Source organism: Pseudochaenichthys georgianus, unplaced genomic scaffold (assembly GCF_902827115.2).
Source record: "Pseudochaenichthys georgianus unplaced genomic scaffold, fPseGeo1.2 scaffold_2092_arrow_ctg1, whole genome shotgun sequence".
Classification (NCBI taxonomy): Eukaryota; Metazoa; Chordata; class Actinopteri; order Perciformes; family Channichthyidae; genus Pseudochaenichthys; species Pseudochaenichthys georgianus.
The window spans coordinates 1,473-23,121 of record NW_027262778.1 but is presented as its reverse complement, the minus strand read 5'-3'; the positions used below and the strand labels follow the sequence as shown (position 1 = coordinate 23,121).

The 21,649-nt window shown below is 43.5% G+C and overlaps 1 protein-coding gene across 1 annotated transcript; it reads left to right on the top strand.

Moving 5' to 3' along the window:
- Positions 1–7,497: 7,497 nt before the first annotated feature.
- Positions 7,498–19,990, top strand: LOC117441881 (5-hydroxytryptamine receptor 2B-like; the record flags this gene model as incomplete). Its single annotated transcript, XM_034077899.1, has 2 exons — positions 7,498–7,546; positions 19,790–19,990. Coding segments are annotated over 2 exons (250 nt in total), but the record flags the coding sequence as incomplete, so codon positions are not given.
- Between the last annotated feature and the right edge of the window lie 1,659 nt (positions 19,991–21,649).

Sequence of the window (21,649 nt, the reverse complement as noted above, 5' to 3'; positions counted from 1 at the left end):
CCTGCTGATGTTCAGGTGTATATCAGTATGTAGTGTCTCTACTTTAAAGAGTCCTCTCCTGCTGATGTTCAGGTGTATATCAGTATTTAGTGTCTCTACTTTAAAGAGTCCTCTCCTGCTGATGTTCAGGTGTATATCAGTATGTAGTGTCTCTACTTTAAAGAGTCCTCTCCAGCTGATGTTCAGGTGTATATCAGTATGTAGCGTCTCTACTTTAAAGAGTCCTCTCCTGCTGATGTTCAGGTGCATATCAGTATGTAGTGTCTCTACTTTAAAGAGTCCTCTCCTGCTGATGTTCAGGTGTATATCAGTATGTAGTGTCTCTACTTTAAAGAGTCCTCTCCTGCTGATGTTCAGGTGTATATCAGTATGTAGTGTCTCTACTTTAAAGAGTCCTCTCCTGCTGATGTTCAGTTGTATATCAGTACTGTAGTGTCTCTACTTTAAAGAGTCCTCTCTTGATGATGTTCAGGTGTATATCATTATGTAGTGTCTCTACTTTAAAGAGTCCTCTCCTGCTGATGTTCAGGTGTATATCAGTATGTAGTGTCTCTACTTTAAAGAGTCCTCTCCTGCTGATGTTCAGGTGTATATCAGTATGTAGCTGTCTCTACTTTAAAGAGTCCTCTCCTGCTGATGTTCAGGTGTATATCAGTATGTAGTGTCTCTACTTTAAAGAGTCCTCTCCTGCTGATGTTCAGGTGTATATCAGTATGTAGTGTCTCTACTTTAAAGAGTCCTCTCCTGCTGATGTTCAGGTGTATATCAGTATGAAGTGTCTCTACTTTAAAGAGTCCTCTCCTGCTGATGTTCAGGTGTATATCAGTATGTAGCTGTCTCTACTTTAAAGAGTCCTCTCCTGCTGATGTTCAGGTGTATATCAGTATGTAGCGTCTCTACTTTAAAGAGTCCTCTCCTGCTGATGTTCAGGTGTATATCAGTATGTAGGTCTCTACTTTAAAGAGTCCTCTCCTGCTGATGTTCAGGTGTATATCAGTATGTAGTGTCTCTACTTTAAAGAGTCCTCTCCTGCTGATGTTCAGGTGTATATCAGTATGTAGCTGTCTCTACTTTAAAGAGTCCTCTCCTGCTGATGTTCAGGTGTATATCAGTATGTAGTGTCTCTACTTTAAAGAGTCATCTCCTGCTGATGTTCAGGTGTATATCAGTATGTAGTGTCTCTACTTTAAAGAGTCCTCTCCTGCTGATGTTCAGGTGTATATCAGTATGTAGTGTCTCTACTTTAAAGAGTCCTCTCCTGCTGATGTTCAGGTGTATATCAGTATGTAGTGTCTCTACTTTAAAGAGTCCTCTCCTGCTGATGTTCAGGTGTATATCAGTATGTAGTGTCTCTACTTTAAAGAGTCCTCTCCTGCTGATGTTCAGGTGTATATCAGTATGTAGTGTCTCTACTTTAAAGAGTCCTCTCCTGCTGATGTTCAGGTGTATATCAGTATGTAGTGTCTCTACTTTAAAGAGTCCTCTCCTGCTGATGTTCAGGTGTATATCAGTATGTAGTGTCTCTACTTTAAAGAGTCCTCTCCTGCTGATGTTCAGGTGTATATCAGTATGTAGTGTCTCTACTTTAAAGAGTCCTCTCCTGCTGATGTTCAGGTGTATATCAGTATGTAGTGTCTCTACTTTAAAGAGTCCTCTCCTGCTGATGTTCAGGTGTATATCAGTATGTAGTGTCTCTACTTTAAAGAGTCCTCTCCTGCTGATGTTCAGGTGTATATCAGTATGTAGTGTCTCTACTTTAAAGAGTCCTCTCCTGCTGATGTTCAGGTGTATATCAGTATGTAGTGTCTCTACTTTAAAGAGTCCTCTCCTGCTGATGTTCAGGTGTATATCAGTATGTAGTGTCTCTACTTTAAAGAGTCCTCTCCTGCTGATGTTCAGGTGTATATCAGTATGTAGTGTCTCTACTTTAAAGAGTCCTCTCCTGCTGATGTTCAGGTGTATATCAGTATGTAGTGTCTCTACTTTAAAGAGTCCTCTCCTGCTGATGTTCAGGTGTATATCAGTATGTAGTGTCTCTACTTTAAAGAGTCCTCTCCTGCTGATGTTCAGGTGTATATCAGTATGTAGTGTCTCTACTTTAAAGAGTCCTCTCCTGCTGATTCCAAAAACTAAATATACATTTCTAAAAGTGTCAAACTTCCTCCCTGCTGTCTTCAGTGAAACTTTTCCTCCTGACAGCAGCGTGTAATTAAAGTGTAATTATGAATAATTGGGGTTTACGATGACACGCTGTAATTCAGATGGAGAACATTTGGCTTCGTCTCCGGGGACAAACCTCCCCTTTCTGTCCAACACCGTCAGATACTTCCTCACACCTTCCTGCACCTGAGCAGAGTTTGATCTCAGAGGTTTAAGTACGATGTAACTCTATTATGAGCAGTGTTTTATGGCCAAGTCCCTCCCTTTCCTCCATGGGACCTTATTTCAGAAAAAGCATGTATTGAAGTCAACGGAGAGAGAAAGATTATCTCTCGATCCCGTTTGAATTGAGCCACGAGTTACACACATGATGTTTGTCAATTTAAAACGTTGAACATTTCACTTCTTTCTCTCAGAACGAGGCGGAAAGTATTAAAAGAGGTGGAAATCACTCCAAGTCTGGGCGCTTTGAGAGCTGCACACACACACAAGGGGAGTTAGGCGGTTCCTAAGAGCCAGCATGCGGGACCGGGACTCTGGGATTTGTAGTCTTTCTAGTTGCGTATTTTTCATGGTCTTATATTTCAACAGTTTTACGACAAACTGTGACTTTTTTGACACGGAAATTATTTTTGAAGATTGACAAACATCACATGTGTAATTCGTGGCACAATTCAAACGGGATCGAGAGATAAGTTTTCTCTCCATTGACTTCAATGCATACTTTTTCCGAAATAAGGTCCCATGGGGCGGAAGTAGAAGGGCGTGACCAGGGCCGGACTGAGAAAATAAGTCATTATACACCCAGCCTGGCCACTACCAGTTTTTTTTCCTGCCATTTTTCTGGATTTATTTGTCAGTATTTACAGCTTTGCTGCACGTAGTGATAGCCCTCTAGTTTCAATCTACTACCCCAGAATAAACATATGGACATGGGTTACTATTTAAAATAATGTGCAAATCTATTTAGGAATCTATGTGAACATATTTTAAGTAGGGGTGGACCTCAAATCCTATAGGGGGGTCCGGGGGCATGCTCCCCCGGTATGTTTTTTAAATGTTGGACTTAAATGCATCCATCTAGTGCATTTTGAGGGGGGAAATAAAGAGACTACACCCATATGAAACAGAACTGTATATAAATAATAACATTTAAATAATCATAAAATCAGAATAACATGGCCATAACCAATAACATCCCATATCCAATATGAAAAAACATTGAAACTTGTTTATTTATTTGTTTTTGGTTCATTTATAGTTGTGAGTGTGTCTGGGCTCCTGAACCAGCCTCACCCGTCTCCCCCTCTCCCCCTTCTCCTCTCCCTCCTCCCCCCCTGCTCCTCTCCCTCTCTCCCCCCTGCTCCTCTTTGAGGCAGCAGCAAAGACTAGTTTTAGCTCTCAACAAGTTTTAATAGTTTATCTTACCTTTTTTCACCTAGTTAAAACATTTTTTTTATTATTCATGCATATTTTACTAATCACTCCCCCTTCAAATGGAAATATGTGTTTACATAAATGGTGACCAAACCGTTTGAGACCCACAGAGAACTTAGACTAAGTTACTATCTAAACACTCAGAGTCCTTTACCTCACCTGAGCTGAGGTTATCAGTCTCTCAGTCTGACTGGAGAGGACTCTCCTCCACCTTGTTGACAGCTCGTGATATCCGTTAGCGCAGCTAGCTAGCACCAGATGCTAACAACAACAATACACGTAACCGGTGCGCGCGCTTTCTCTCTTGCTCGCTCGCGCCACACACACACACCCTCCCGAGCTTGAATGACACACAGAGACCAATCGAGGGCTTTAGTGTATGGTCTGTATGAAAGTGGCGATGTCGGCAGGCCACATCATGGAGACAGCCAGTCACCCTCTGTGAGGCAGAGTCAGACCCACATTTGCGCAGCGTTGCGTTCACAATACATACATAAAAAATAAATTCCTCAGGCCAGCAGGCCACTTAGCAGGCCACTTAGCAGGCCACTTAGCAGGCCACTTAGCAGGCCAGGCCATCGGGGAACCAGTCCGGGCCTGGGCTTGACTTCGCCTCTCTATATAAGTGTGTTTTATCTCTAATATAAGTGTGTGTTATCCCTAAGTGTGTTTTATCCCTAATATAAGTGTGTTGTATCCCTAATATAAGTGTGTTGTATCTCCAGTATCTCAGTGTTTTAAATGTGTGTGTAGGAAGTATTCGTCTTCCTCTCTGGCCTGCAGCAGCTTTCTGTGTATTGCTTGTTTGCAGTTTAACATCACTATCATTTGCTAATCCTGTAAATATGAGTGATATTTCTTTCAGTTGTACATGGTGTTCACTTCCTGCTTTAAGCTCCTCTGCTCCTCCATTAGCTCTAATTCTGCTCATGATGTTTGAGAGCGTGAAGCTTCTGATGAACGTGACCTCTTCCTCTGCTGCTAAACCTCCTTTCTCCTCGTGCACACATTAACCAGCTCAGTGCAGAACACTCAGGTCTCTAATCCAATCAGATCTGCCGCTCGTAAACCAACCAGAACACATGTCGTTTAAAGTGGACCCATCATGCTATATTTGAAAAATATATTGTAGGGCCATACCTTTACAAAACATGTCAGATCACCCGTTGCAGCCTCATGCTGCTCAAAGCCCTCTTTTGAAGCCCTGTTAGAGAGACGCAGATCTTGGGTCCTTAGCTTGAGAAAAAAGAAAGAAGAGGAGGCGGAGCTAAGGCCTGATCAGAATTCTACCGGAGATAAAGTTAAATTCTGCTGTGATGAAACGCCATCCTGTTCTAAACCACATCAAGGATCCTCTCTGAAACAGTCTGGAGCTCAAAGGCTTTCTCTCTTGCCGGTTACACCACAAGGTGAGTTCCTTTCTACTTCCTGCTTCTTCACACACATGCTCTCCAGCACAGGTTAGCTCTGAGTGTTAGCCATGCTAATGTAAACACCGACCATATTACGTCCAAAACAGTCGGGCATTGTTTCCGATAGCAACTTTCTGATTGGGCCGTGGGTCCACATTTCAGATGTTACGTCATATCGGACGCAAATCTGGATCAGATCCGTTGTTCCCCGTTTTTAAAGATTTGGGTACGGAGGAAAAGAGAGAGGGTTTTATTTTCTGACGCTGCGTGAGTTCCCCGACACACCGGGGACACATGTTGATGTAGAAGAGACATCACAAAGTGCATTGCATGATAGGTCCCCTTTAAGTCAGTTATTTAGTTTCCCTCCCCCTGTGTGTGTCAGTGTTTATTAGTGTGTGTGAGAGTATGTCAGTTTGTATAAGTGTGTATGTGATTAGTGTGTGTCAGTGTTTATTACAGTGTGAGTGTGTGTGTGTGTGTGTGTGTGCGCGTGTGTGTGTGTGTGTGTGTGTGTGTGTGTGTCACAGTATACAGAGGGGGGTCAGAGCATGGTCCTGCAGGTTCGTGGTGTGTGTGAAGTGGTTTTCTGACCCCCACTGCCTCTCTGTCTGATCACATTACTCTCTGCTCCGGTCACATGTTGCTCCTCCCGGTTCAAACGCCTCAGACATCAGAGCTCTAATAATGCAGGTGAGTCAGAGAGTCACATGACACCCTGTGACTCATGGGGGGGGGGGGTGTTACCATGAGAGAAACTGTGATGATGCACAATGACAACACACACACACGCACACACACACACACACACACACACACACACACACACACACACACACACACACACACACACACACACACACACACACACACACACACACACACACACACACACACACACACTTGTTTATTTCTCTTAAAACATGTAGCCCTTTTCCAAACGAGACTACAAGACAAGGCGAGTTTCCTTACAGAGCCGAGTGTGTGTATTAGTGTGTGTGAGTGTGTATTAGTGTGTGAGAGTGTATACGTGTGTGAGTGTGTATTAGTGTGTGAGTGTGTATAAGTGTGTGTCAGTGTTTATTAGTGTGTGTGAGTGTGTATTAGTGTGTGTGAGTGTGTGTGAGTGTGTATTAGTGTGTGAGAGTGTGTATTAGTGTGTGTGAGTGTGTATTAGTGTGTGAGAGTGTGTATTAGTGTGTGTGAGTGTATTAGTGTGTGTGAGTGTGTATTAGTGTGTGAGTGTGTATTAGTGTGTGAGAGTGTATAAGTGTGTGAGTGTGTATAAGTGTGTGTCAGTGTTTATTAGTGTGTGTGAGTGTGTGTGAGTGTGTATTAGTGTGTGAGAGTGTGTATTAGTGTGTGTGAGTGTGTATTAGTGTGTGCGTGTGTATTAGTGTGTGTGAGTGTGTATTAGTGTGTGTGAGTGTGTGTGAGTGTGTATTAGTGTGTGAGAGTGTGTATTAGTGTGTGTGAGTGTGTATTAGTGTGTGAGTGTGTATTAGTGTGTGTGAGTGTGTATTAGTGTGTGAGTGTGTATTAGTGTGTGTGAGTGTGTATTAGTGTGTGTAGAGTAAGTGTGTGAGAGAGTGATTCAGTCATTTAGCCCTTTCCAAACGAGACTCCAAGAGTCCCCTGAGAGACACAGAGTCCCCTGAGAGACACAGCGTCCCCTGAGAGACACAGAGTCCCCTGAGAGACACAGAGTCCCCTGAGAGACACAGAGTCCCCTGAGAGACACAGCGTCCCCTGAGAGACACAGATTCCCCTGAGAGACACAGAGTCCCCTGAGAGACACAGAGTCCCCTGAGAGACACAGAGTCCCCTGAGAGACACAGATTCCCCTGCTTCTTCACACACATGCTCTCCAGTGCAGGTTAGCTCTGAGTGTTAGCCATGCTAATGTAAACACCGACCATATTACGTCCCAAACAGTCGAGCATTGTTTCCGATAGCAACTTTCTGATTGGCCCGTGGGTCCACATTTCAGATGTTACGTCATATCGGACGCAAATCTGGATCAGCTCCGTTGTTCCCCGTTTTTAAAGATTTGGGTACGGAGGAGAAAAGAGAGAGGGTTTTATTGTCTGACGCTGCGTGAGTTCCCCGACACACCGGGGACACATGGTGATGGAGAAGAGACATCACAAAGTGCATTGCATGATAGGTCCCCTTTAAGTCAGTTATTTAGTTTCCCTACCCCTGTGTGTGTCAGTGTTTATTAGTGTGTGTGAGAGTATGTCAGTTTGTATAAGTGTGTATGTGATTAGTGTGTGTCAGTGTTTATTACAGTGTGAGTGTGTGTGTGTGTGTGTGTGTGTGTGTGTGTGTGTGTGTGTGTGTGTGTGTGTGTGTGTGTGTGTGTGTGTCACAGTATACAGAGGGGGGTCAGAGCATGGTCCTGCAGGTTCGTGGTGTGTGTGAAGTGGTTTTCTGACCCCCACTGCCTCTCTGTCTGATCACATTACTCTCTGCTCCGGTCACATGTTGCTCCTCCCGGTTCAAACGCCTCAGACATCAGAGCTCTAATAATGCAGGTGAGTCAGAGAGTCACATGACACCCTGTGACTCATGGGGGGGGGGGGGTGTTACCATGAGAGAAACTGTGATGATGCACAATGACAACACACACACACGCACACACACACACACACACACACACACACACACACACACACACACACACACACACACACACACACACACACACACACACACACACACACACACACACACACACACACACACACACACACTTGTTTATTTCTCTTAAAACATGTAGCCCTTTTCCAAACGAGACTACAAGACAAGGCGAGTTCCCTTACAGAGCCGAGTGTGTGTATTAGTGTGTGAGAGTGTGTATTAGTGTGTGAGAGTGTATACGTGTGTGAGTGTGTATTAGTGTGTGAGTGTGTATAAGTGTGTGTCAGTGTTTATTAGTGTGTGTGAGTGTGTATTAGTGTGTGAGTGTGTGTGAGTGTGTATTAGTGTGTGAGAGTGTGTATTAGTGTGTGTGAGTGTGTATTAGTGTGTGAGTGTGTATAAGTGTGTGTCAGTGTTTATTAGTGTGTGTGAGTGTGTGTGTATTAGTGTGTGAGAGTGTGTATTAGTGTGTGAGTGTGTATAAGTGTGTGTCAGTGTTTATTAGTGTGTGTGAGTGTGTGTGAGTGTGTATTAGTGTGTGAGAGTGTGTGTGAGTGTGTATTAGTGTGTGTGAGTGTGTATTAGTGTGTGAGAGAGTGATTCAGTCATTTAGCCCTTTCCAAACGAGACTCCAAGAGTCCCCTGAGAGACACAGAGTCCCCTGAGAGACACAGAGTTCCCTGAGAGACACAGAGTCCCCTACAGAGTCCCCTGAGAGACACAGAGTCCCCTGAGAGACACAGAGTTCCCTGAGAGACACAGAGTCCCCTACAGAGACACAGAGTTCCCTACAGGGACACATAGTCCCCTGAGAGACACAGAGTCCCCTACAGAGACACAGAGTTCCCTGAGAGACACAGAGTTCCCTGAGAGACACAGAGTCCCCTACAGAGTCCCCTGAGAGACACAGAGTCCCCTGAGAGACACAGAGTTCCCTGAGAGACACAGAGTCCCCTACAGAGACACAGAGTTCCCTACAGAGACACATAGTCCCCTGAGAGACACAGAGTCCCCTACAGAGACACAGAGTTCCCTGAGAGACACAGAGTCCCCTGAGAGACACATAGTCCCCTGAGAGACACAGAGTCCCCTACAGAGACACATAGTCCCCTGAGAGACACAGAGTCCCCTACAGAGACACATAGTCCCCTGAGAGACACAGAGTCCCCTACAGAGACACAGAGTCCCCTGAGAGACACATAGTCCCCTGAGAGACACAGAGTCCCCTACAGAGACACAGAGTCCCCTACAGAGACACAGAGTCCCCTGAGAGACACATAGTCCCCTGAGAGACACAGAGTCCCCTACAGAGACACAGAGTCCCCTGAGAGACACAGAGTCCCCTGAGAGACACATAGTCCCCTGAGAGACACATAGTCCCCTGAGAGACACAGAGTCCCCTACAGAGACACAGAGTCCCCTACAGAGACACAGAGTTACTTACTTTAGTCACTGTTGTTGTTGTTGTTGTTGTTTGGGTTTTTCTTTATGTCTCTCTTTGTACATATAACCACTACAAACCATTGTTTGATTTGTGTATGCATACATTTTGCTTTCTATTTCTAAATGAGAAATGCGGCGTATGCATTTATCGTTCATCGGAAACAGAATGCAAACAAACTAAAATACAACAATAAAGGTATAAATACAACGTATACGACACTTTGCACACATCGGGAATCTTATCGTTATGTTCGGTGGAAAATGTCAATCATGACCGAAAGAACGAGATCGTGGATACAAGCGGGCGAGATGGGTTTTCTCCGCAGGGTGGCTGGCGTCTCCCTTAGGGATGAGGTGAGAAGTTCGGTCATCAGAGAGGGACTCGGAGTTGAGCCGCTCCTCCTTCGCGTCGAAAGGAGCCAGTTGAGGTGGTTCGGGCACCTAGTTAGGATGCCACCTGGGTGTCTCCCTAGGGAGGTGTTCCAGGCACGTCCAGCTGGGAAGAGACCAAGGGGTAGACCTAGGACCAGGTGGAGGGATTATATCTCTTCGCTGGCCTGGGGGCGCCTTGGGACCCCCCAGTCAGAGCTGGTTGGTGAGGGGAAAGGAACGTTTGGGGCTGGAGCTGCTACCCCGAGACCCGACCACGGAGAAGCGGGAGAGGATGGATGGAAAATGTCAACAACCTTTGGTTAAAAAAAACAACAAAAAAACGGTAATTATTGCAGAGAAACTACCGTACTGAAATGATGAAGGTGAATCTGAGTAATCCTTGGTGTCTCTCAGGACACTGAATGTGTCTAGACGTGAGAGTTTATGTTCCATGAAGAATATCTAACCCACATCTACCCCCCCCCCCCCCGTGTATCTGATGCCTGCCCGTCATTTTCTGTGTCGAGGGTTTAAAAAAAAAAACTGAGATAATGGAAGTCCCTGAACACGGAGGAAACACAGAAATAAAATTCTCACATTTTCCCCCGTGGAGGCGAGCGTGAGTTCAGGAAATAGTGATATGGACGGAAAACGGCACTGAAAATCCTCCACTACCTGCTGAAGGCGTTTGGTGTATTTGAGTCTCTCAGAATACAGACCTGTCTTTAGCTTTGTGACGGTGCATTTCGCAGCTGATGCAAAAGGCTTTTGAAAGCGGAGAGTTTTCTCAACACATCTCTTTTGTTCTTCATTAAGTTTTCTTCAAACTTGAAACTATCTATTTCTGTTTTTAAAGATCTACATAGTGAGTGTAGCATTTCCCTGGTCGAAGACTTGACTGATGATATTGTCGCGGCCCTGTGTCGGCAGCTGCACAGTCATGCTGGTCGGTGTGCGGGCCCGTGGTTGGGGGAGCAGAGGGGGGAGGGCTGGAGAGTGTGTGACTTAACCCCGCTGTGTTGTGTGTGAGTTAGTGAGTGGAGTACTAGGCCCTTTCTCATTTCATCAAATCCCCCTCCTCGACTTCTCGACTCCTCGGTCCTCCGGTAGTGACCCGGAAATGAATTTCAGCGCGCCATGTTGAAGGACATCTCATTTCTCTGTAGCCTGTTATTGTCTCATGACACCGCACTGTGAATGAATCAAAGTCCAATTTAATATAGTCCAATTGATGGACAGGTCTCTGCGGTGACTGCTGCTTCTAGCTTTCAAATATCGGACTTGTCTTATGCCGCCTCGGCTCCGCCTCTTTGCCCTTATTTGGATCAGGCAGGAGTTAGACTCCGCCTACCAAGGGCTTCTCAGCAACTCTGCAGAAACCTATGGGTGACGGACTCTACGTCCATTTATATGATACAGTCTGATTATTTACAGTGAGTAGAAACCACCCAACGACAGGAAGTCAAAGTGTTCAGACTTATCTTTGTGTATTCTGGCGACAAAAATACATTTATAAATAACAGTTGTTTTTGGAAAATGTTTAAAAGAAATTAAACTATGTATTTCAGTTTTTACATATTTCATTACGGGTCACAGACAGAAATCTCCAATTTGTACCTTGTTGCTGATTGGCTAATGGTTACCCAAGCCAACACATCGTGATGACATCATCAAGTAACCAAAATCTGATCAGCTCATTTTCAGACAGGTTTTTATAGAAATGGATCAAAAAGAGAGAGAATCTTTGTTCCTGAAACGTTCAGAGTCTCTTTCCACAGAGGGGACATGTTGATGTAGAAGAGACATGAAGAAGAGGGGACACATGTTGATGTAGAAGAGACATGGAGAAGAGGGGACATGTTGATGTAGAAGAGACATGAAGAAGAGGGGACACATGTTGATGTAGAAGATACATGAAGAAGAGGGGACACATGTTGATGTAGAAGAGAGATGAAGAAGAGGGGACACATGTTGATGTAGAAGAGACGTGGAGAAGAGGGGACATGTTGATGTAGAAGAGACATGAAGAAGAGGGGACACATGTTGATGTAGAAGAGACATGGAGAAGAGGGGACACATGTTGATGTAGAAGAGACATGAAGAAGAGGGGACACATGTTGATGTAGAAGATACATGAAGAAGAGGGGACACATGTTGATGTAGAAGAGAGATGAAGAAGAGGGGACACATGTTGATGTAGAGGAGACATGGAGAAGAGGGGACACATGTTGATGTAGAAGAGACATGAAGAAGAGGGGACACGTGTTGATGAAGAAGAGACATGAAGAAGAGGGGACACGTGTTGATGTAGAAGAGACATGAAGAAGAGGGGACACATGTTGATGAAGAAGAGACATGAAGAAGAGGGGACACGTGTTGATGTAGAAGAGACATGAAGAAGAGGGGACACATGTTGATGTAGAAGAGACATGAAGAAGAGGGGACACATGTTGATGTAGAAGAGACATGGAGAAGAGGGGACACATGTTGATGTAGAAGAGACATGAAGAAGAGGGGACACATGTTGATGTAGAAGAGACATGAAGAAGAGGGGACACATGTTGATGTAGAAGAGACATGAAGAAGAGGGGACACATGTTGATGTAGAAGAGACATGGAGAAGAGGGGACACATGTTGATGTAGAAGAGACGTGAAGAAGAGGGGACACATGTTGATGTAGAAGAGACATGGAGAAGAGGGGACACATGTTGATGTAGAAGAGACGTGAAGAAGAGGGGACACATGTTGATGTAGAAGAGACATGGAGAAGAGGGGACACGTGTTGATGTAGAAGAGACATGGAGAAGAGGGGACACGTGTTGATGTAGAAGAGACATGAAGAAGAGGGGACACGTGTTGATGTAGAAGAGACATGGAGAAGAGGGGACACGTGTTGATGTAGAAGAGACATGAAGAAGAGGGGACACATGTTGATGTAGAAGAGACATGAAGAAGAGGGGACACATGTTGATGTAGAAGAGACATGGAGAAGAGGGGACACATGTTGATGTAGAAGAGACATGGAGAAGAGGGGACACATGTTGATGTAGAAGAGACATGGAGAAGAGGGGACACATGTTGATGTAGAAGAGACATGGAGAAGAGGGGACACATGTTGATGTAGAAGAGACATGGAGAAGAGGGGACACATGTTGATGTAGAAGAGACATGAAGAAGAGGGGACACATGTTGATGTAGAAGAGACATGAAGAAGAGGGGACACATGTTGATGTAGAAGAGACATGAAGAAGAGGGGACACATGCTGATGTAGAAGAGACATGAAGAAGAGGGGACACATGTTGATGTAGAAGAGACATGGAGAAGAGGGGACACATGGTGATGTAGAAGAGACGTGAAGAAGAGGGGACACATGTTGATGTAGAAGAGACGTGAAGAAGAGGGGACACATGTTGATGAAGAAGAGACATGGAGAAGAGGGGACACATGTTGATGTAGAAGAGACATGGAGAAGAGGGGACACACGTTGATGTAGAAGAGACATGGAGAAGAGGGGACACATGCTGATGTAGAAGAGACGTGAAGAAGAGGGGACACATGTTGATGTAGAAGAGACGTGAAGAAGAGGGGACACATGTTGATGAAGAAGAGACATGGAGAAGAGGGGGACACATGTTGATGTAGAAGAGACGTGGAGAAGAGGGGACACATGTTGATGTAGAAGAGACATGAAGAAGAGGGGACACATGTTGATGTAGAAGAGACATGAAGAAGAGGGGACACATGTTGATGTAGAAGAGACATGAAGAAGAGGGGACACATGTTGATGTAGAAGAGACATGAAGAAGAGGGGACACATGTTGATGTAGAAGAGACATGAAGAAGAGGGGACACGTGTTGATGTAGAAGAGACATGAAGAAGAGGGGACACATGTTGATGTAGAAGAGACATGAAGAAGAGGGGACACATGTTGATGTAGAAGAGACATGAAGAAGAGAATTTGAACTGAAATCCACGCCCTGTCCTGCGGCTACAGATCCTCACATGTGGATAAATCCGTATATTAAAACAGTCCCAAACTTGTTTGATAAAAACAAGACATTGGAATTCTTTGAAAATATGAAACGTTAAATATTTCTCATCGTTAGTAGGAATTTGCCACACATGTTTTTGGGACAGATTGATGAGGATGTGTTAGCAATAAGACACGTGTAAAAAAGGGTCAACATATATATAATGTTGACTCAACCCACACACCTCCCTTCCGCTCCAAATGCTCACGGGTGACTAATTGTGGATTAACTAAAAATAGTCCCCAACAAATCCCATATTCACTCCGGTTAGTCGGATGAATGCACAACTTTGTTAGGACATTTTTAAGACTATAAATAATAAATGTACGTCATCAGTGGGTGTTGGATTTTGTCGACAAAATGAGAAAACACCAGAATAGTCCTCCAACTAAAGCCCCGAATCTAGCCGTTCAATCACCGGCTGCTCACGCGCTTTCTCCCAAAGTCAGGGGAAATATTTTTGGATTTTCGCACTTCCAGTTTCCTCTCTTCGCTCTCACACATTTCAGTTTCTAATCATCGGCATCGTTTCCTCTCGTTGTGTCGGCCATCATCATTTCATTTTAACTTGACGGAGACTCAAGAAGAAGAAGAAGAAGAAGAAGAAGAAGAAGAAGAAGAAGAAGAAGAAGAAGAAGAAGAAGAAGAGGCACTTTAATAATTGTTAGTAATGTTGCTGCCTCTTCACTCTCCTCCTTTGTTCTGCCGTCAGGAAACCAACACAGAAACACTTTAATGAGACGTTAGCGGTAATTAGCTGCTTGTGTTTCAGCTCCGAGAGCAACTTGAAAATAAACACATCTCAGCGTGTTTCACACAAGAACCACACAAACATGATCAACACAAATTAGAGGGACACATTTGTAACATCTGCCTCACGAACTAAAGGCTTAGAGGAGAAAGAAACCTCTTAGTAGATCCCGTAGTATTTTTGACTTTTTTAATTAATCATCCAGAATATTGATATTGGTTTCTTGGTACTGTTTATATTATATTATTATTATATATTTTATTGTCTGAACACACTTCTGCGACAAAATAATTTCCCAAATTGGGATCTCTCTCGATGTCCGTCTCGCTTTATAAAACGGACAAGTCAAATCAAGCAATCTGATTGGTTCTTAGCCGTGATATAATGAGCGTATATCGCGGGTAGAATTGTAGTTACTTTTCACAACAAGTCAGTATCCCTCCGCGTCTGGGAAAAGCTACAACCGCTACAGCTGTTGCATTACGTCCGTTACGAAACTAACAAAGCTGAGGATGGAAACATGTCAGGTTAACTTGGACCTCCGGGGAGGCCTCACTGTGGAGCAGTGCCCATCTCCAGAAAGCACCTACACGACGACATGCAGAGCATCGTGAAGAGCAGGCAGACCAACTGGAAAAGTACCAGCATTCAAAAGCTTTCTGATGCGGGTCTTGAAACAAAGCAGCTTCGCGTCGGGCCGAACCACGCCCCTTAGCTGTGATATAATGACCATATACCACGGCCTGTCGAAATCTATCTATCTGTGAAGCTGACCGTTGAGCGGCCCGACCGAGCAAGGAGGCAGAGGCAACACGTCCCAAATACAACCCGGTGTGGGCATTTATTACTCACGGCACATGACACAGCCTCAATCTGCTGTTCACGTGCGCACAGTCAGCAGCCACAAGGATCTCACACACCACCCAACAAACCAGGAAACACAGAGCCTAAATACCCACTAATTCACCCAACAAGACACAGGTGAGGGGGGGGAGACAACACAGGGCACCAGGTGAGGGGGGAGGAGACAACACAGGGCACCAGGTGCACACAATCAACAGCAACAGACATGGGGGTTGCAGTCGAATAGTCCATTTAGCTTAGGAACCTTCCTCACGGAGTGAAATGACCCGGAAGTCCCTCAGTGGCAGCCATGATAAGTGCCGTTCCAATTCTCTAAATGAAAGGAAAGGAGGTTTCAAACTTCCTTTATAACCTCCTTTAGCTTAGGAACCACTGGACCTCCCTCACCGAAAGGAGAGGAGTAAATGCTGCCCCACAATGCCTTGCAGCCGCAGCATTTGCCGTTCACGGAAACAACCGATTATGACCGAGAAATGATATCATGAAAGTTACGGTGCTTATTAAGCATTTTAAAACCTATGTGGTAAGTTTCCAAAGTGCTTTGATTTGAACGTTCATCAGTATTATAATCAAAGAGAGAAATATGAACGTTAGTTTTTACTGAAATGATCAAATAAAGTCAACATTTCACTGAGCTGTGTGGGGTTTGTTCAACTTCTAAAAGATGTTTGAATGGTGATATACACAGTGATAGATGGTAAGGACTAACGTTTATAATAAATACATCTGTATTGATTTTAAGATCTTTAGTTCATACAATCATACGTATTAGGATCATTTGTATTAACGTGGACCGGAGGGAGAGGGTGACGAGCATAAGTTTCACTTTCCTTTTTTATTTCAATTCCAACTTTGGTCCTGAAGAATATGTTTCTCTGTTGTCCACGTTCATAAAGCAAAGCAGCAGCATCAGAGCACGGTGCAGAGTCTCTAGATGAGTTCACAGGAGTCCCTCGTTCTTATTGAACATCCATGTTTGTAGTCCGCTGTATAGAAAACTGTGGTTTCCATGGTTACCCACAGCAGCAGACGCACACAATGACGTCCGCTGGCACATCATAAACACGTCGGATAGTGAAAGTGCAGTCGATTCTCTAAAGTACCGCAGTCTCTTCTCCTAAGTCCTTTTGAATTCTCCTATCCACTATCCCTTAACCCCGTGACCTTTCACTCAGAGGTCAAGGGATAGACGATAGGGATAGAATTTAGGAGCTGATTTGTGGATTATCCGACCGCAACCGGGGAAAGGGAACACTTTTCAAAATAAAACACATGTGCAATATACAAAGCCCGAAGCCATCAGTCCACATCTATCTATCTATCTAGCATCGAGCGAGATACGATCTAGCATCATCTAGCTAGCCATCCAGCCAGCCAATCCAGCCAGCTAGCCAGCTAGCGATCGACGAGAGACGATCAGCGCTAGCGAGCTAGCAGCCAGCCATCCATCTAGCGAGCTATCTAGCTAGTCCAGCCAGCGATCCAATCGATCGAGCTAGCATCGATCGAGCCAGCCATACCATCTATCTATCTATCTATCCATCTATCCATCCATCTATCTATCTATCTATCTATCCATCCATCCATCCATCTATCCATCTATCTATCTATCTATCTATCTATCTATCTATCTATCCATCCATCCATCCATCTATCCATCTATCTATCTATCTATCTATCTATCTATCTATCTATCTATCTATCCATCCATCCATCTATCTATCTATCTATCCATCTATCCATCTATCTATCTATCTATCTATCTATCCATCCATCCATCTATCCATCTATCTATCTATCTATCTATCTATCTATCTATCTATCTATCTAGATCCAAGTCTTGAAATCTATAGGGAGAAACCTTTGGAAAATATCTTTCTGTTAAACCATTGATGTTTTTAGATCACACTTCTGTCGCATGATATTTGAGGAAAAACGTCACATTGTGTTTGTTCACATTGATCCGTCTGCATATCAACGTATTAAGAGTTCATATAAACCACAGGCTTGATGTTGCTCCCTAGTCTCTGAGATTGAATAAAAAATAAATACAAATTCACCAAAAAACAACATATTTTTAGTCAAAGACTCAAACCGTTTATATACGGACATCATAGACTTTCAAAATAAGAGTGAAAGTCGATAACATCTGTCACATTTATGAAGGATGATATCATGTGCAATTTTATTTTGAAAATTGAAGCACCCTTATTTAGAAAATGTATGAAGTAGGATGTCAGATCGATGCATTCTTACTTTGAAAATCTATGAGGTACCTCGACCCGTATTTGAAATAAATTAAGCTTAATCTTCTTTTACTTTGAAAAATAAGAAAAGGCCATTTTTGCTTACATTGTATCTATCTCCAGTTTCACGAGGAATGCTTTGATGTTATCGGGGTGTGTGTGTGTCTGTGTGTGTGACTGTGCGTGTGTGACTGTGTGTGTGTGACTGCGTGTGTGACTGTGTGTGTGTCTGTGTATGTGTGACTGTGTGTGTGTGACTGTGTGTGTGACTGTGTGTGTGTGTGTGTGTGTGTGTGTGTGTGTGTGTGTGTGTGTGTGTGTGTGTGTGTGTGTGTGTGTGTGACTGTGTGTGTGTGTGTGTGTGACTGTGTGTGTTTGTGTGTGACTGTGTGTGTGTGTGTGTTTGTGTGTGACTGTGTGTGTGTGTGTGTGTGTGTGTGTGTGTGTGTGTGACTGTGTGTGTGTGTGACTGTGTGTGTGACTGTGTGTGTGTGTGACTGTGTTCTTGGCCTCAGCTTCATCTTCAGACATTTCTTCATCTCTCTCTTGTTTCCTCGACCTTCCCTTCCCTCTCGGGGGAACTCATTGTCTCCGTTTCCACTTCTCTTTGAATGAATTATCTTCACTTTTCTTTGCTTTTCAACAAAGCTTTGTTTGAACCTTCAGCTAATGCCTTCACCCCGAGCCCCATGAAGTCTTCTGGGAAACACTGAATATGAAGATGTGTGTGGACAGAGGGTCTATGGACAGAGGGTCTGAGGACAGAGGGTCTAAGGACAGAGGGTCTAAGGACACAGGGTCTAAGGACAGAGGGTCTGAGGACAGAGGGTCTAAGGACAGAGGGTCTGAGGACAGAGGGTCTGAGGACAGAGGGTCTATGGACAGAGGGTCTGAGGACAGAGGGTCTGAGGACAGAGGGTCTAAGGACAGAGGGTCTAAGGACACAGGGTCTAAGGACAGAGGGTCTAAGGACAGAGGGTGTCGTATTGCCATACTGATATTCTGTACACACTGTGAAGACCACTGAGACAAATGTAACATGTGTGATATTGGGCTATAAATAAACATTGATTGATTGATTGATTATCTAACCAATTAACATTTTCACATATCTTCATGTTAGCCTTTGCAGACCGTTTACATGCACTAAAACCTACATAACACACTGCAGGAGAGGGAGCACCCCCAAAAAGAATAATAGGACCTCTTTTAATATTTGCTCAAGTCTTTCATAAAGGAACATGCACACAAATATGTATCTTAAAAGAAAACACATCAATTATGAATTCTAAAAAGAGTGTGTGTGTGTGTGTGTGTGTGTGTGTGTGTGTGTGTGTGTGTGTGTGTGTGTGTGTGTGTGTGGCCTGCAGCTGCTGTGATTCCTGTATGACTCATTATCGGTGTGTGTAATTATCTTTTCACTAAAGTTCCACTGAAGCATTTTATTAGAGTCACATTAAAATGAGCAAACACATGTTTCTGTCTCTGCGTCATCAGAGACGAGAGGCTTGTTGTTGTGCGTTTGCTTTTATAACGGTGGAAGGTCACTAAGGGTTGGACGGTAACTCAAAATAATAATTAATCATGCCATCACATTGGGATAAAATCATATGTTGAGATATTGTCATGAGCAAAAACATCATCGAAACTCAAATTGTCTCCAAAAAAAAAAAAAATCGCTTTTCTCTTACATCAAGCTTTACTGTACATAAAGGAAAGTGGACACCAGTTCATCTGTATTCATGTGTGCATGTTTTTATACCGCCCCCCTTTGCTGTGACGATGCACATTTCCTCTCTGTGGACGAATAAAAGTTCTCTGATTTATTCCTCTCCGGCCATCGTCTTGTCTCGTTGATTACATAGAAAACTTTGGATAAAAGTCGCAGCTAAATCAAATCTATTCTCTCAGACTACGGCTGGCCGCTGCCCTCGAGACGACACCTTCTGCCTGAGAGCATTTAGTAGCTATGGCGTGAATTTAAGCTGTTAGAAAATCAACCCAAGAAAGGACATATAATTAAAGGAGACTTACGATACATTTCTACGATACGGTGCATGCCTTTTTATTTATTAGTTTCTCTATCTATACCGTCCCTCGTTGCTGTGACGATGCACATTTCCCCTCTGTGGACGAAAGGAGGATTTCAAATGTCTTCCCCTCCAGCCATCTTCTTGTCTCGTTGACAGCGGTTCTGACCAATTTGCTTCACCCCAGCCTGAGAATCGTACAGTAGAAAAGAAAAAGATCAATAGTGTATCAAAGGAATAATTTGTAATCACTCATATGAATGATTTCAAACCGAATAATTATAAAGTGTGCCGTGGAAATACTTGTTTACATAAATTGTGATCAACATGTTGATTACATAGAAAGCTTTGGATAAAAGTCTCAGCTATATTTAACATATTCTTTCTCCCCTCATAGACTACGGCTGGCCGCTGCCCTCTGACCTCTGCCCCGTGTGGATCTACCTGGACGTCCTGTTCTCCACGGCCTCCATCATGCACCTGTGCGCCATCTCTCTGGACAGGTACATCGGGATCAGGAACCCCATCCACCACAGCAGGTTCAACTCCCACACCAAGGCTAAGATCAAGATCCTCGCTGTGTGGACCATCTCTGTTGGTGAGACAAACAAACACACACACACACACACACACACACACACACACACACACACACACACACACACACACACACACACACACACACACACACACACACACACACACACACACACACACACACACACACACACACACACACACACACACACACACACACACACACACACACACACACACACACACACACACACACACACACACACACAGTTTTCATCTGAGACTAATGACACTATTGTTTTTTTGCATTTTAGTCAATGGTCAAAAAGCAACATGTGTGTATGTGTGTAAGATCCTGTACTTATGTTGTCATGGGGACCACCTGTGCTGAACACATTACCAGGACTTCTTAAAAGTGGGGAGATTTCTAGAAAGTAAGGATGATCGTAGAAAGTGAGGACATTTAGGAAAGGTGTGGACATTATTGGAAAGCAGAAACAAATAGTAAAGTAGGAGAAAGTCGAACATATGTAGAAAGCAAGGATGTTTCTGTACGGATTTAACACACACACACAGGGTGAACAAATTGGTGATTGTGTGGTATCATTTAAGTGTCATTTTCATGGAAACACTTTGTGGAAAATAATAATAAGAAACAACTTTCTGATCGTAGGGAGGCCACGGTTTAATAACAGAGCTGCTTGAATGCATTTACAATCAATGGAAAAGGAACATTCATGAATCCGTGTGATTTTTACTAAAGTGAAGGAACAATCCGGTTCTGGTCATTGGTGTCTGGCCTCCAGCTGCTCAGGTCGATGGAGCTTGATAAAGAAAGCATAACGGTGCAGGAGTTCACATTAGCAGTACACCTCTGTTATTAATAAAAAGAAAAAGGAACATTTTACAATATGAAAATGTATTTCAGTTTGGACCCAATGCAAGGCAGGAAAACAAACCATCAGTTATTGTTTAAAATCTAATTTCCCTAAACTTTCTGTCCCTAATTGATTTGTTGTTCTCTTTGTTTTTGTCACATTAAGCTAATTAGGATGATAAATGTTGTAAAAGGTCACTTTCGTTCAGGTAGCTTTGATTTTATCTGCTGAAAGAAAGCAGGAACACTGCAGCTCGAATGATTTACAGCCGACATTACTCCGCTGATTCTACAAGATAAAACACGAGCAGAGTTTGTAATCATTGAAAAGTCATGAAAACACATCACTATGTTAAGGGACAAAAACCTGTTGTAAGGTTTAAACAAATAAGATTCTAAGCTTTAATGAAAAGACCCCAGCCAGAGTAAAAGAATCAAAATGAAAGACATCGTCCTGCTGAATGGTCTTTTAATGGTGGAGGTAAAAGACGCTGGAGAAAAACACATTAATGCTGCTGGGTTATTGTCAGCTGTCTTTTTAATAAATGTCTGCCATTCAGTTCTCTTAAAAACCCAGGTCATGATTTTATTATATTTTCCATGAATGTGTCATACAGAAACGGTCAGAGACTCTAATCGACAAAAACAGGAAATAAAAGAAGCAGCTTCATCTATTAGCGAGGTAATGGAGCAAAGCCTGTAAGGTATATCAGGAAGGAGCGTGCTGCTACGGTACACAACAATATTAGCTTTCATTTTGGTATTTTCTTCAGGCAATTACAAAAGTGGAGTCGTCTAATGTTCAAGGTCGTTAGATAAAGGGCAGAAAGAATGAGTCAGAAA